At 42.5% G+C, this 12,500-nt stretch overlaps 1 protein-coding gene across 1 annotated transcript in view; it reads right to left on the minus strand.

The window, feature by feature from the left end:
- Positions 1-6,800: 6,800 nt before the first annotated feature.
- LOC115224686 (phospholipase A2-like) overlaps positions 6,801-12,500 on the minus strand; it is a 7,169-nt gene continuing 1,469 nt past the window's right edge. The window contains exons 2-4 of the mRNA XM_029795542.2: positions 11,237-11,396; positions 9,221-9,367; positions 6,801-6,984 (exon numbers count right to left, since the gene is read on the minus strand). Coding sequence (XP_029651402.1) covers positions 6,906-6,984; positions 9,221-9,367; positions 11,237-11,396 — 386 coding nt within the window. The 3' untranslated portion in view covers positions 6,801-6,905. The remainder of the gene's footprint in view (positions 6,985-9,220; positions 9,368-11,236; positions 11,397-12,500) is intronic.

Below are 12,500 nucleotides of genomic sequence, written 5' to 3' on the forward strand. Positions count from 1 at the left end.
GCCTCCTGGCTTCCCAGATCCCCGGTCGAACCGTCCAACTCATGCTAGCATGGAAAGCGGACGTTAAACGATGATGATGATGACCACCACCAACACAGAAGACAAGCAAAGGGAGTACAACAAAAGAAACACACAAACCAAACACGCCAACGCCAAGAAATGAACATGCACCAACACCAACAACAACAACAACAACTAAAGAAATCGAAAAACCAAAAGAAAACACAAAAACTTACACCCCTACCCGTATATCACGTACACCACACACAAACAGCCAACAACCAACACCAACGAAAACAGCAACACAACCACATGCACAAACTATCATAGAAGCCTACAACATGCCCCTACTCCCCGTCCGATTCCTCAGAAAATTTCGTCGGATGACGAAACCAGTGAGGAATGGCAAATGGCCAGAAAAAGGAAGGAGGAAAAGGAGCAGAAAAACAACCAAACCAAATGCAAACACGATCAAAGCAGGGGGATTTACATCTCCCGAAGACATTTCGAAACCCACCACAAACAACAGCAACACCAACACCACAAATTTATATATATATATATATATATATATACAGCAAACATGCTCACAGCTATTGACACTAAAAGCACAGATTTGATGGAATTACTCTTTTACTCTTTTACTTGTTTCAGTCATTTGACTGCGGCCATGCTGGAGCACCGCCTTTAGTCGAGCAAATCGATCCCGGGACTTATTCTTTGTAAGCCCAGTACTTATTCTATCGGTCTCTTTTGCCGAACCGCTAAGTGACGGGGACGTAAACACACCAGCATCGGTTGTCAAGCAATGCCAGGGGGACAAACACACACACGACAGGCTTCTTTCAGTTTCCGTCTACCAAATCCACTCACAAGGCATTGGTCGACCCGGGGCTATAGCAGAAGACACTTGCCCAAGATGCCACACAGTGGGACTGAACCCGCAACCATGTGGTTGTTTAGCAAGCTACTTACTACACAGCCACTCTTGCGCCTACATCAAATCAAAAACAAACTTAACAAAAGATGGCATAAAAACAATTACCCGTACACAACACCACCGGAGCACATCAAAATACTACACATCTCATTGAAGTCTACACCACACACTAAAAGGCATTTTCCCCAGTGCGGTTGGCAAATGTCACAAATACCTTACAAAGAAACTGTATTGGGATCTTCTCGACGACAAACCAAAGGAGGAGAAAGCAAAAACTTTCGAGCAGTAAGTAACCCTCTGTTCCTTCCGTTTGTATTCTAATTCACTAGGATTATGATCAAGACTGGTTGTGTGAATGCGAGTGGCTTGGGGTCCCCTTGGAAACAAGGGTACCTCTTAAATGACATAAAGTCACACAAGTTAGAAATCATAGCCATACGTGAGACCAGACTCCATAATCCATGGGCCCTAAAGTCCATGTTTGGCGGACAGTTTAACATTTATTTTTCTCCCTGTCTGCCGAGAAAGGGCGGTAGTGGTACTTTTTTGCAAGAGTCTGGATCTCAAAGTAAAGACAATATTCGTAGACCTGGTGGGTAGACTGGTCGTCCTAGATGTCGACGGCAGCAATGGGTGCACCTTTCGACTCGTATCAGCCTACGCACCGCCTTTAACAGGGCGGCCGGATTTCTATTGACGTCTAGAAGTATCCCTAGGAACGTCTCATCCCTTACTTTTAGTGGGGGATTGGAATGCTACCTTGGACACGCATCTAGACTACGTAGACAGAGATAGGAATAGACGGGGATGCAAATGCCTTAGAGACCTGCTCAGACGCTTTCAACTGTCTGACAGGTACCGACTTGACCACCCGAATGCGCCAACGTGGACATGGAGCAACCGCATCGGGTCGTCGAGATCGTATCTAGATAGGATACTGTGCAGGACAGTAGATAGAGTTAGCGTAGGGTGTCCACAATTCCACATTACAAACTTGTGACATTTACGCTAGACTTAGGTAAGACACATAGGCAGGGTTCCCGGTACTGGAAACTAAACGCGTCTTTCCCGTCGAGACAGGTTTTCAGAGACCGGATTAGCACGCTTTGACAGGACCCATCATCAACAACAAATGGTGGTTTGCCCTCAAGAGAGCAATAAAAGCAGAAGCGATTAGGTATAGCAAAGCACTAGCCATAGATAGAAACGGAGTAGAGGGTGACCTAGTTAAGAAGCTAGAAGAGACAATTAGAAGCGGCATCGCATCCGACGTTTTGGCGACGAGGTTGACCCTCGACCAACACTTCAAGGCCAAACATGAAGTGTATGTTGTCAGAGCTAGGATGCGTGCACTAAGGAACGCAGGTGTTGGAGCCACACGAAAGGCCCAGGTGGTAGATGAACAGGGGCACGAATTACTCGATGCAGTTAAAATGTCTGAGGCTTTTCAACAGCATTTTGCCCGACTGTTCGGGACGAGTGGCGGGCGAGAACGCAAGGTGGACTTCAGTGCCTACTACACAGCCTGCCACGACTCTCGACAAGAGAGGCAGGGCGCTGCGAAGGTGCCCTCACGGTGGCAGATGTGCGGAATGTGATGGCAGAATGCTGTCCCCAAAAGTTCGGGCAGAGGTGGCGAACACGTACATCGCGTCCATCATCTACTACCGCCTGACCGTTGTGCCTTGTCCCGACCCTACCATTACCAAACTAGAACGCATTCTCTCCCACTTCTTGCGGAAAAGATGCGTTCTGATGATCAGGCGATCCATTTGCTGTCAACATCCGTTAAAAAGTGGGCCGGGCATCCATGGTTGATGCGCAGACACGCACTGAGACTGCGACATCTCTGGCTCTACGTAGACAATGGTGAACAGGTGTAGTTGCCGTTTGTGAGGCTAACTTTCCCGCAGCTCATCTCCATGACCGAACTGTAGTCGTGGATCAAAAAGAGGCGAGGAAGGGAGAATGGCACCGCAAGTGTCACGTTGCTCTCAAGCAACTCTGCCGTCCTGGGTCAACCTTGAGTGACTTCAACACAACCAAAACATTCTATAGGGGATTAGTGGAGGGGAGGTACGACGACAATCTCGGGGTGAACCTGGGCGTCGACGAGGAATACCTGACCTGCCTGTTCAAGACAACTTTTATGTTGGGACCTATGGACAACTTCCAGAGATCCCTGGCCTGGCAGTGCTATTGAGAAGCAATACCCGTTTTGGATAAGCTCTACAGGCATGGCTCGAGAAACACAGGGCCGACCTGTCCGAGATGTTGTCAAAGCGACGAAACCGTTCTGCACGCACTCGTGCAGTGTCCAACAATCTCCGACCTGTGGGCTTATGTCGAACGACTGCTATCGCGTGTGGGACGAGTCGGTTTATCAGCCGAGTCTATCGTCAATATCGTCATGCCTCCTTCCTTGAAACGGCAAGGAAGAGCCATTTTCATCGTACTTGTGTCTATGACGAATGAGTGTGTATGGTGGACGCGTCTGAAAGGATTAGAGACAAACACTTTCCTCTCTGGTCAATCTCTCATCAGCTTCTTCAAGTATCACTTGAAAAGGAAAGTGAGAGTAGAGAGGCAACTTTTGTCTAGCGAATGTTTCAAAAAAAGATGGGTGAATGTAGCAAAGATGGCACGTGTGAATGACGGAGCCAGCTTGAGCATAATCCTATGAACCAAAAGAAGAAAAAAAGAACGAAAGGAAAAAAAAGGGCCACTTACTGTAATGTGTTTTCTTTTTGCATGACACTATTGCCCAAGGTTCCCGTTGTCTTTTCCGTAGGCTTTTCTATCCATGGACAAACCTAATCTGTTTTCCCTTTTTACATTGCCATTTCTGTGATACACGATCCTTATTGATCGGCCCCACCTTTTTTTCCTCCTTCTTCCCCAAAAGAAAAGCCCTGCTTTGTATTTTGTCCTTTCTGTGTTCAGCCCTGCGTGGCCAATAAAGAAATCTATCTTAAGAGTCAACAAACTAAATCCGGTTCTATTCAGTTTGAATCACAGAATTCTTACTCTTTTACTCGTTTCAGTCATTTGACCGTGGCCATGCTGGAACACCGCTTTTAGTCGAGCAAATCGTAACTTAGCGGTTCGGCAAAAGAGACCAATAGAATAAGTACTGGGGAATTTAAAGGGAAAAATTTGACAAGTCAGTCAGTCACCGGCTGGCACTCACTGACGCTACATCGAAGAAGCCAGGGAACAGAAGAAAGAAGACATGCACCCAACACCAGAGCTGAAGACACCCCTGAAAGGAGGGGCCCCCACCACGTCAAAACGGCAGAGGAGTAGGGCCGAAACCGGACATGGTTCCTCCTGATGATGTCTTGAGCTGACTGGATCCTATAAAGGAGCTGTTGTGGTAGCAGACCACGAAACACGGTTGTAATTCCCCAATACTAATACTGTTCAGCACCAGCACTGGCAGGGGCCACTTTTTAAGTGGCACCAGAACCCGGAAATGCAAGTCTGTATGTGTAGAAGACAGGGACTTTAAGTAGCTTGACGCATCTTATCAATTACAGCAAATCCCCACATCTCCCAGTCCCTTGTCCTCTCCTCACTGAGGCCCAGCATCCAAAGATCTCTTTTCTATCTATCAGGGCAACGAAACCGTCCTGCACACACTCGTACAGTGTCCAACCATTTCCGACCTGTGGGCCTATGTCGAACGACTGCTATCGCGTGTGGGACGATTTTTTTTCTTTCCCTTTTACGATCCCTTTTGATCGAAAACCTACCCCACCTTTTTTCTTTTTTTTTTCTTCCTTTCTCCCCATAAAGAAAAGCTCTACTTTGTAATCTGTCCCGTCTCTGTTCAGCCCTGTGTGGCTAATAAAGAAACATATCTATCTATCTATCTCTCTCTCTATCTATCTATCTATCTATCTATCTATCTATCTATCTATCTATCTATCTATCTATCTAACGACCCCTATTGATCCATCTTTTTTCCTTTTCCTTTTTTTATCCCCTCCCCTTTTTTGTCCTCTTTCTTTCTTTTTACGATCCCTTTTGATCAAAAACCAACCCCCTTTTTTATCCCCAAAAGAAAAGCTCTACCTTGTAATTTGTCCTGTCTGTGTGCAGCCCTGTGTGGCTAATAAAGAAGCATTATCTATGTATGTATGTATCTATCTATCTATCTATCTATCTATCTATCTATCTATCTCTGTCCGTCTGACTGCCTGTCTGTCTGTTTCTCTGTGCGTGTATATATATATATATATTATATATATATATATATCTCACGTAGCAGTTCTGCAAAAGAGGCTGGCAGAATAAGCACCATCCTTTACAAAAACGAGTTCTGGTGTCTGTTTGGCTAGAGTTCTACAGACGAACACCCCGACGCTAAAGACACTACTAATACAAACATACATTTCAAGGGAGGTGACTCTGTATTTCAATATTATATACGAGTTATTCCCCTTAAGTTTTTTTGTTTTTTTTCCTCTTAAAACTTTTTCCCAAAGAATCGGCTTTCATATCTTTTTGATCTTTTCCGTTTGGCTGTACTTTCTGAAGATGTAATTTTTCACGCTTAATTTCAGGGCCTGATTCACTTGCTCTTGAAAACATTTTTTTTTTTTTTAAATAAAGTTACAAAGGTTTAAATTTTAATCATTTTAACCCAAAGCAGGATTTTGGAAGCTGTCATTTTGCGCGTGACTGCAATTATAAGATGACAAAACAATAACATCACCATTGCGATGATGGCACGTATTTAAATAATAATAATGAAATTATTGTATACAGTGCTCAGGTGCACCACAACTTGTCAAAAGTGCATATAAAGTACATGCAGTAATGTACAAATGTCTGGAAAGCGAACAATGTATGAGTCAGATACATGCTTGTGTGTGTAAGGAGGGGAGAAAATCAGGTGTAGTGTTGGCGAATCTCAGGAAGCATGGAAGTCTTGAAGGATGCAGTGCTCCGACAACTAACAACCGATGCCGGCAGTTTGTTCCACGCTTCAGCAACTCTCAGCGTGAAAAAAATGTTTCCTGAAGTCATGGAAGGATCTGTGCTGTTTTCTTACTTTGTAAATATGTCCACGGGTGTTAGATGGGTGGAGTTTGAAGAGGTTTATTTAAAAGCATTTAACAAGCAAAAATGACCCAAATAAAAACGAGTAAACAACACATATTTTGTAGTTTAAAGCATTCAATATGCATTTAATGGTTACAAAAAGGAGATAACATATTTTGCCTGCCATGTGCCCCAATTTCAGGATCTGCTAAAAACAGCCCCACTGCCGGTTGTTCGTTGTATCGAAAGTGAATTGCTTATGTACATTGCATTTGCAGAGGTGTTTAACAATCTATATATATAAAACTGAAGTTGTCTGTGTATGGCAGGTTTGGTAGCCTTCAACTAACGCTATCTCCTCCGAGACCCTGCAGCACAAGTTGACCAAAGTTGAGAGTATGATAGAAGAAGGCTTGCTCTTCCTTCCTTAGAAGATAAAATTCAAATCGGACCATGTTAAGACCAAAAATTATTTACATCAAAAAGGTGCTTATTTTTTTCTATGAAAATCCGTATTTTTTACGATTTTTTGACTGCTGTGTCGCCATTTTTCGGTGTATTTCAACCAGAAAAAATGTTCACTTAAAGAGAATAACAAGCTACATAATGGAAAATTTTTACTTTTCAAAAATTCCAATTCTAAAGGGTCGAAACAGACCTGAGCAACGCCGGGCGATACTGCTAATATACATATATATATAGTAGAGTATTGTAGTTTGCTTGAAGCATTGTGTATTCTTTGTAAAATATAATGTCTTGTGCCATTCAAAGCACATTATATATATATATATTATATATATATATATATATATATAATATATATATATATATATATATATATATATAATGTCTGTATACATGTATGTATATATATGTGTGTATGTAGTGTAATGGATGTCACCAGTACGTATTGTCTTCAGTACTTCCGACCTTTGATAAAACGCATGACTTTGGCTTTTTCTTTGTTGAAATCGTGTTCCACGCATAAGAATAATCTGTCGAAGCATGTGGAAAGAAAAAGAGAAAGAAAAGCATAAGGGGCAACAGATTGTAATAAATAATAATTAAATTAATTAATTATGCATTATCATAATTTCATAAAAGTAGATTATTCCATTTCGTACTCTTTTTACTCTTTTACTTGTTTCAGTCATTTGACTGCGGCCATGCTGGAGCACCGCCATTAGTCGAGCAAATCGACCCCCAGGACCTATTCTTTGTAAGCCTAGTACTTATTCTATCGGTCTCTTTTGCCGAACCGCTAAGTTACGGGGTCGTAAACACACCAGCATCGGTTGTCAAGTGATGTTGGGGGGACAAACACACACACACACACACACACACACATATATATATATATATATACACATACATACATAAAGACTCCGCCGGTTACGACGACGAGGGTCCCACCTGATACGATCAACGGAACAGCTTGCTCGTGAAATTAACGTGCAAATGGCTGAGCATTCCACAGACACGTGTACCCTTAACGTAGTTCTCGGGGATATTCAGCGTGACACAGAGAGTGACAAGGCTGACCCTTTGAAATACAAGTACAACTCATTTTTGCCAGCTGAGTGGACTGGAGCAACGTGAAATAAAGTGTCTTGCTCAAGGACACAACGCGTCGCCGGGAATCGAACTCACAACCTTACGATCGTGAGCCGAATGCCCAAACCAATAAGCCACGCGCCTTCACACATACATACATATATACATACATATATACGACGGGCTTGTTTCAGTTTCCGTCTACCAAATCCACTCACAAGGCTTAATTGTTGTTTTTTTTTCTCTTCTTTTTATCCCGGAAATGTCTGTGATCGGGGAATATCCAGCGATGATTACTATCCCTTGTTCCGACGCTGGTGTGGCTGTGAGGTAAAAAGTTCGTTTCCCAGTCACATGGTTCCGGGGTCCTTTTGGTAGAAAGAAATTCAAAAGAGGCCATCGTGTGTGTGTTTATATATCATCATCATCATCATCATCATCATCATCATCATCGTTTAACGTCCGCTTTCCCTCCTGACAAGTGCTGGACGGTTTGACTGAGAACTGGCAAGTCGGGGAGCTGCACCAAGTTCCGATCTGGTTTGGCAAGGTTTCTACTGCTGGATACCCTTCCAAATGCCCACCACTTCAAGAATGTAGTGGGTGTTTTTTTCAGATGCCACCAGAATGGGTGCCATTAACCAGTCACCGGTACCAGTCACAACTGCGGTCTCACTTGGTTTGACAGATCTACACAAGCATTTCCGGTGACTCCACCAACTCACGAACGACACCTTTCGACTTCCTGCGATTTCTCATTCTCTCGCCGTCTCAGTCAAACACGCTGCTACTTATACGAGTTCGGCTAGTCCATTCTCACAGGGAGGGGTGTCATGGTCCTCGCCATAACATATATCATTCCTAATAATACTTAATTACAAAAATATATGATTTTTTAAAAAGCATCGGATGGTTTTGAGGGATCCATAGGGGAAAAATGTTGAGAAACACTGATCTAGGTTTTCGCTTTACTTCAGTTAACGAAAAAAGGTGAATGCAATGAAAGCTGGGGGAGTTGCAGAGAAAGAACGAGAGACGAAGAGCGGAGAAACATGAAAGATAGATGAGACTTGCTAATAATGGCGCAGTAGTGGCTGTGTGGTAAGTAGCTTGCTAACCAACCACATGGTTCCGGGTTCAGTCCCACTGCGTGGCACCTTGGGCAAGTGTCTTCTGCTATAGCCCCGGGCCGACCAATGCCTTGTGAGTGGATTTGGTAGACGGAAACTGAAAGAAGCCTGTCGTATATATGTATATATATGTGTATGTGTGTGTGTGTGTTCGTGTGTCTGTGTTTGTCTCCCTAGCATTGCTTGACAAACGATGCTGGTGTGTTTAAGTCCCCGTCACTTAGCGGTTCGGCAAAAGAGACCGATAGAATAAGTACTGGGCTTACAAAGAATTAAGTCCCAGGGTCGATTTACTCGACTAAAGGCGGTGCTCCAGCATGGCCGCAGTCAAATGACTGAAACAAGTAAAAGAGTAATGTAATGAAAATGAAGAAGAAATAAGATAAAGTGTAACAAAATAGGAATAAGGAACGAAAAACAAGGACGGAGGGGGGGAAAAGGAATGGCGGCTGGGAAGGGAAAAATGAAGAAAAGAAAGAAATTCTTGCAAGCAATGTGACGGAGAAAGAAAAAAATGAAAGGTCGCAATGGAAATGAAATGACGTACATTTTACGAACGCAGCGGTCAGGGTATTGGCTTGTGAAACATTCTCGTCCAAGCATGTTGAAGAAAATATAACCAATGGTGTCGGCTGCTGCATCGGTGCTGTTCTTTAGGCAGTCGTAGAACCGGTTGTCACAGTTACAGGAACATCTGTGGTGAAGAAGTGGCACAGAACAACGACAACGACAATAATAATGATTTCAAGTTTTCGCGCTATAGTAGAAGACACTTGCCCAGGGTGCCACACAGTGGGACTGAACCCAGTACCATGTGGTTGGGAAGCAAGCTTCTTGCCACATTTCGTGTGTGTGTGTTCCCTGCCACCGTTTAATTACAAGTGTTGATTAGCGGTTCGGCAAAAAAGACCGATAGAACATGGTACCGGACTTAAAATAATAAATGCTAAACCCTTCAAGGCAGACGTGCTCCAGTATGGCTACAGTCCAGTGACTGAAACATGTAAATGAATGGATGGATGGATCTGCATATCTGCGTGTATATTAAGAACAAACTTACTTAGAAATGGATGCGTGCGTTCTGTCGTGTAATAACAAATTATATACACATACATATACACGCAGATATGCAGATCCATCCATCCACTCACATTGTAAAAGTAATTTATACGTGTGGGTGTGTGCGTGCGTATTTAAGAGTGTGTGTATGTATGTGTGTCTGTCATTATTCAATTTTATTTCAGACATGCTCAGATATATTTAAATGATAAACTTCTGGTAAGTTTTACAGATTTTTACAGTTCCACTGATGGATTGGATCTGTAGTCTTCGAATCAGCTTTCTCCTTTCTGGTTTTGAGAAGCTTAATATCTCAAGATTGGTATTTAGGCATTGTGTTACATATCCCAGTTTCCCAATAATTACAGGTATAAACCTCACTTGTAATCCGAGTAGAGTGACTGTAAATTTCTCAATAGTTCAGCACAGGTGTTTTCATTTTCGCTGTTCCTTAGTTTCCTGATTTCCAAAACTCTTCACAGTTTCTCTTTCCGGTCCCATATCCCAATGTCAGGTCTATTATGCTTACAGCCATTATTTTAGGTATGTGTGTGTTGTGTGATAAATTGGAAGCACTTCGTCGGTTACGACGACGAGGGTTCCGGTTGATCCGATCTACGGAACAGCCTGCTCGTGAAATTAACGTGTAAGTGGCTGAGCACTCCACAGACACGTGTACCCTTAACGTAGTTCTCGGGGATATTCAGCGTGACACAGAGAGTGAAAAGGCCGGCCCTTTGAAATACAGGTACAACAGAAACAGGAAGTAAGAGTGAGAGAAAGTTGTGGTGAAAGAGTACAGCAGGGATCACCACCATCCCCTGCCGGAGCCTCGTGGAGCTTTTAGGTGTTTTTCGCTCAATAAACACAACACCCGGTCTGGGAATCGAAACCGCGATCCTAACGACCGCGAGTCCGCTGCCCTAACCACTGGGCCATTGCGCCTCCACTGTGTGATAAATAGATACTCTTTTACTCTTTTACTTCTTTCAGTCATTTGACTGCGGCCATGCTGGAGCTCCGCCTTTAATCGAGCAACTCGACCCCGGGACTTATTCTTTTGTAAGCCCAGTACTTATCTATCGGTCTCTTTTGCCGAACCGCTAAGTAACGGGGACGTAAACACACCAGCATCGGTTGTCAAGCAATGCTAGGGGGACAACACAACACGCACAAACACGCATATATATATATATATATATATATATATATATATATATATATATGACGGGCTTCTTTCAGTTTCCGTCTACCAAATCCACTCACAAGGCTTTGGTCGGCCCGAGGCTATAGTAGAAGACACTTGCCCAAGGTGCCGCGCAGTGGGACTGAACCCGGAACCATGTGGTTGGTTAGCAAGCTACTTACCACACAGCCACTCCTGCGCCTATACATAGCAAGAAGAAGAAAAAAAAAACTGGCTGAAGAGAAAAACAAACGTATAAAAGAATACAAGCTTAGATAATAAAAGAACGACATCATCCAAGATGACGTCACGGCTTACTTGGTGAAAATTGACCAATTGAAAAGGCCGTAGCGACGTGTAAACGGTAAGATGTATTCAACGCAGTGGTCATGGGATCGGCAGCATTTGTCTGTCTCTTCATTATTTCCCAAGTCGTCGTAATTTCGCGAGATGTTACCATCGCCGCACCACTTGGTTCCTGCGTGGTATTAAAATAAACTATTATTCGAACACCGGAGTCCACATGTAGACCACTTACCCCCTCCCCCGAAATTGCTGGCCATGTGCCAAAATTTGAAACCATTATTATTATCATCATCATCATCATCATCATCATCATCATTATTATTATTATTATTATTATTATTATTACGAAATATAAATATACACACATGTACACATCTGTATGTATTCATACATTCATATTAACCCCCACCGCTACACAGATATATTCTTCTACTCTTTTACTTCTTTCAGTCGATCACCGCATACATACATACATCCATACATATACATACATACATACATACATACATACATACATACATACATACATACATAATATATATATATATATATAACGGGAAGCTTTATGAAAATAGACAAAAGACGAAGGCAGGTTTACGGAAATAAACAAAAGACGAAGGCAGGTGGAATACAAACAAACAATTGTATTAGTATGACGCTCAGGAAATATAAATAAAACAAGTCTTTAACGTTTCGAGCCTACGCTCTTCAACAGAAGAGACACAGAGAAAAAAAAAAAACACAGAAAGAAGGAGAGAAAAAAATATGCGTAAGTTCAAGGTTGAGAGTTCAAGGTTAGAAATGTATAGACGTCGTGGTATATTTTTTAAGGATTTCACATCAATAACAAAGTCACTTTGATCCTTGAAAGAGAGGTGCAGCCAATGGTAAGTATCCAAGGGGTAAAGAAAATCCAATGTAGAGGTAAGAGTTGATAGTGGTGTTGGTAGAATATAGGATGAAAGTGAGACCACGTGAGCGCGTAATATATAACGGTAAGCTTTATGAAAATAGACAAAAGACGAAGGCAGGTTTACGGAAATAAACAAAAGACGAAGGCAGGTGGAATACAAACAAACAATTGTATTAGTATGACGCTCAGGAAATATAAATAAAACAAGTCTTTAACGTTTCGAGCCTACGCTCTTCAACAGAAAGATACACAGAGAAAAAAAAAAAACACAGAAAGAAGGAGAGAAAAAAATATGCGTAAGTTCAAGGTTGAGAGTTCAAGGTTAGAAATGTATAGACGTCGTGGTATATTTTTTAAGGATTT

Source organism: Octopus sinensis, linkage group LG26 (genome assembly GCF_006345805.1).
Source record: "Octopus sinensis linkage group LG26, ASM634580v1, whole genome shotgun sequence".
NCBI classification, from domain to species: domain Eukaryota; kingdom Metazoa; phylum Mollusca; class Cephalopoda; order Octopoda; family Octopodidae; genus Octopus; species Octopus sinensis.